This window comes from Glycine max, chromosome 2 (genome assembly GCF_000004515.6).
Source record: "Glycine max cultivar Williams 82 chromosome 2, Glycine_max_v4.0, whole genome shotgun sequence".
Lineage (NCBI taxonomy): Eukaryota > Viridiplantae > Streptophyta > Magnoliopsida > Fabales > Fabaceae > Glycine > Glycine max.
The window spans coordinates 41,063,182-41,067,470 of record NC_016089.4 but is presented as its reverse complement, the minus strand read 5'-3'; the positions used below and the strand labels follow the sequence as shown (position 1 = coordinate 41,067,470).

General features: G+C 32.2%; 1 protein-coding gene across 1 annotated transcript; it reads left to right on the top strand.

The window, feature by feature from the left end:
* The first annotated feature begins 3,058 nt into the window (after positions 1-3,058).
* LOC102662955 (uncharacterized) lies at positions 3,059-3,954 on the top strand. The gene is made up of 2 exons (XM_014773292.2): positions 3,059-3,741; positions 3,849-3,954. Exons 1-2 carry the CDS (start codon positions 3,168-3,170, stop codon positions 3,881-3,883), a joined length of 609 nt encoding a protein of 202 aa, XP_014628778.1. The 5' UTR covers positions 3,059-3,167; the 3' UTR covers positions 3,884-3,954.
* Positions 3,955-4,289: the final 335 nt, after the last annotated feature.

The following is a 4,289-nucleotide window of genomic DNA, read 5'->3' as shown; positions in this document are numbered from 1 at the left end:
CTTTAATGGTCCATAAACTTTTTTTATACTTTTCTTTTCTTTTAGTCATTGATCTAAATTTTTGACATATTGAAGTTCCTAACCTTTTCTTCCTAACTACTTTTAACTTAAAGGATAGTGTTAACTTAATGGTGCATTGGACTATTAATGTCATTGTTATGTCAACAACTATATTATTAGAGTGGAGTGACTAAAAGTGGTGATCAAGGAAAATTTAAGAATTTTGACTTGTCAAAATTTAAATAAACGACTAAAAATAGAAATAAAAATGTTTAGGGAAAAAAACTAATAAACCCTTAATTATATTAGAGTTTAATGATGATCTACTCGCAGTACGTAATGATTTTATATTATTATTCAAATACAAATTATAATTAGTATAACTTTTAAGATAATTTTATAAAAGTTAACAAATTTATTATAAAATAATAATTTATGATTAAATGAATGTGTAAAATTATTGTATATTTTTTGTTCATATTATTAATTAATTTTAAAAAATTTCAATATTTTAATAAAATTAAAGAAGTATGAGACAACGCTCATTTAATCTACAATTCTCTAAAGATTAAACTAGTGAAATTTAAACCAATCCAATTCAACTCGAAAACATGTAGGCCCTTAGCCAACCTAGACAAAGTATTTTCTATATTTGTTTTAGTATTTTGATATAGGTCTTCTCGTATTAGGAAGGAAGACTCTTGATTTTCTTTATGTTCCGTTTATTATTTTATCATTTTGGGTTTAATATAATTTACATTTTCTCAACAAAAAAAAAGTATTCTCCACATTTGACTGCACTATGTGTAATTCTTTACCCTAATAGTTTATTAAAATAAAATTATAAGATATTTCCTTAAAGGCTAAAGCACGTTTTGAATTTAACTCATGTTGACCCCATGGCGCAAGTTTCTTTGTTGAAGTTTAAAGAGAATAATTTATTTAATGAGAAGATTCTTGTTTATTCTCTTCAAAATTTCCTTGGAAAAAAAAAGAGCAGATTTTGAATTTGATAGCCGATAGCTATGTTACCTATGTATGCGGTTGTGTGTTGAAATTTGATGGTGCAATATGGCGATGTAGCGTGAAAGTGGTAGTGGTAGCGTGGGAATCTCCGCTATTGCAGACACAAAATCTTCGTTGGAGTGCGTTTATTCTTCTTCCATTCCATGCCTGTTGGTGTTGGAACTTGATTCCTTATCTTCCTTGCTTCCACAAATCACAATGCCATGCTTGATTTTGCTTCTTGCCCTCTTGCTAATTTGTTCAAAACACCAAAGCTTTACCAGAGTACTTTGAATTGGGAAAAGCAAAAAAGTGACCCACCCGTGTCATGCATAAGTATGTGAAAATAAAAAAATTAAATAAATTATCAATGGGCATATATATTTAAGTTTTTTCTATCAATATATTGTTGGAAGTGCACGTTCACCTCAACGTTCTTTTAATTAATTAATTTTATTATTTTTGAAAAAATTAGTTATTTTGAATCTGGTCCATTTTCCATCCACATTCATCCCATATCTTTGCAAAATATATTTGCAACCACCTTCAGTAACAAATCACGTAGCCATCATCTCACGTACTGATAACTTCTTATCTCACGTCTGATAACTTCCTATCTCACGTTCTGACAAGTTGAGAGAGCTCTGTGATGGACAGACTCTATAAGTAGGATGGGGTGCTCTCAGTTTTGTATCACCAAACTCACTTCTCTATCCAGAAAAAATACACCATCTATTCAGAGTGGGTAAGGGTCAAGAAGAACAAAACTGTCTTTGGTTCGTGTGTGAGCCGCTTCCCGTTCGATTTGCAATGGCTGGAGGTACGCTTGTAATTCCTTTTAATTTCCGCTGTTTGATCTAAATATGCTATTTAAATTTATTTGCATGTTTAGATCAGTGTATGTATATTTTTACATTTGGTATCAGAGCCTATTTGTACCTCTGTCTTGCTTATTGGGTCGTTTCTATGTGGAGTTTATTTTCTGAGTATATGGGTGTTATGTTTTAAGCCTCCTTAATTCAAAATAACATCAAAATTAGGAATGATGTGAGTTTTTCGAAATTGAGGTAATAATATTTTTTTTTACCACTACTGGAGGTTGAAGACGAAGTCTTGTGGGTTTTGTTTACCTCATTGATGTGATGTGTATTACCTCATTGTTCTGGGTTTGAATCTTGTTGCTGCCTTTTGTTGTTTGTTTTCGTTTTAATTAATTAAAAGGAAGTATAAATGAAACGAAAACGCCTTATGCTGGTTTCGAACCCTCACCCTACAAGCATGAAAGGACTTCCTTTGCCGCTAAGCTATTGCAATTTAATTGTTTATTAACTGCAGTTCACGTGTATTTATAACTTCTGAAGGATAAATCATTTATGCACAAACTGTTTAAAAATTGTCTGTCTCTTAAGTTATGTTGAACATGCAATATTATGTTAAATACTGGTATGCATTGGATTTAATCCTTTAAAGTTTATTACATGTAATTTTTTATGATTCAATATTGAGCACATTTGCATTATTAAGTATGTTTATGCAAGGATTATTTTTGAATGTTAAGTGATTAATATAATTTTATTAAATTAGAGAATAGCCACAGCATCTTTAATTGAGTAAAATTATATACTAAATTTATAATCACATTAGAAATATTAATTGTGATTAATCATATGTAATGTGATGAAATCTACCCACAGGAATTTTGTTATATTTGTATGATTAATTAGGATAAAATATTAAATTATATTTCTTAATTTACCCACAGGAATTAAGGAAAAGAACATGATTTAATAGTTTTATCATAAAGTTGCATGATGAATCTAATTGAGTAGGACTTTAGCCCACAGGCAAGTTTTGTGTCACTATATTCATATATTGAGACATGATTTGCATTGGCAAAACATGACATTTGTTTAGTCTCAAATTTTCTTAATGAGCATGTGTGTTTGTTTGCAGTTTCACAATCTATGAATATTTCTTGTGACCTTCCCATTTTGAAAGGTGATAATTATAAGGTTTGGAAGGAAAGAGTTCTCCTTCATTTGGGCTAGATGGATATTGACTATGCTATAAGGAAGGATGAGCCACCGGCTATTACTGAAACTAGCGAACCTGATGCTGTTGATCTTTATGAAAAGTGGGAGAGATCTAATCGTCTCTCCGTTATGTTCATAAAAACCAACATATCCGCTAGTATCCGGGGTTCAGTTGACCAGTATGATAAGGTCAGAGATCTGTTGAAAGCCATTGATGAACAGTTTACAACCTCTGAGAAGTCACTTGCTAGCACACTCATTATGCAATTCTCTTCCATTAAGCTTACTGGAACGAGAGGTGTGCGTGAACATATCATGCGCTTAAGGGACATAGTGGCTCAGTTGAAAACCTTGGAAGTTACCATGTCTGAATCCTTCCTGGTACATTTCATTTTGTGCACCCTACCTCAACAGTATACACCCTTCAAAATCTCCTACAACACACATAAGGATAAATGGTCTATTAATGAATTGATGACCATGTGTGTTCAAGAAGAGGAGAGATTGATAATGGAAGAGGGTGAGAAGGTAAATTTGACTACTTCTAATTCTGGAAAGGATAGGAAGAAGTCTGTAGGCACCAATAAAGGAAAGATTCCGACTCAACCAACAATTAAAAAGGAGTCAAAGTGTTTCTTCTGTAAAAAGAAAGGACACATGAAGAAGGACTGCCCCAAATTTAAAAGTTGGTTTGAGAAGAAAGGTACACCATTTGCCTTTGTTTGTTATGAATCTAATATGATTAATGTGAATCATAATACATGGTGGATTGACTCTGGTTCTACAATCCATGTTTCTAATACCTTGCAGGGTATGGAAAGCCTAAGGAAGCCAGTGGGAAGTGAGCAGTGCATCTACTCAGGGAGTAGGATGAGCTCACATGTAGAGGCCATTGGAACGTGCGTCTTAGTCTTAAATAGTGGCTTTAAATTACATTTGGAGAAAGTTTTTTATGTTCCTAGTTTCTGTAAAAACTTAATTTCTGTTTCTAAACTTGCACCTTTGGGATTTTATTTTAATTTTACAGACTTTGGTTTTAATTTACTAAATAAATCTGAAATTATTGGTTGTGGTCAATTGGTTGATGGTCTTTATTCGATTGAATTGCAAAATGACGCTACTTCTATGCACGTTTCTGTTGGGTTAAAACGATGTATTGTGAATGAAGAATCCTCTATGTTGTGGCACCGGAGATTAGGACATATCTCTATTGAAAGAATCAAGCGATTAGTAAATGAAGGAGTACTTAGT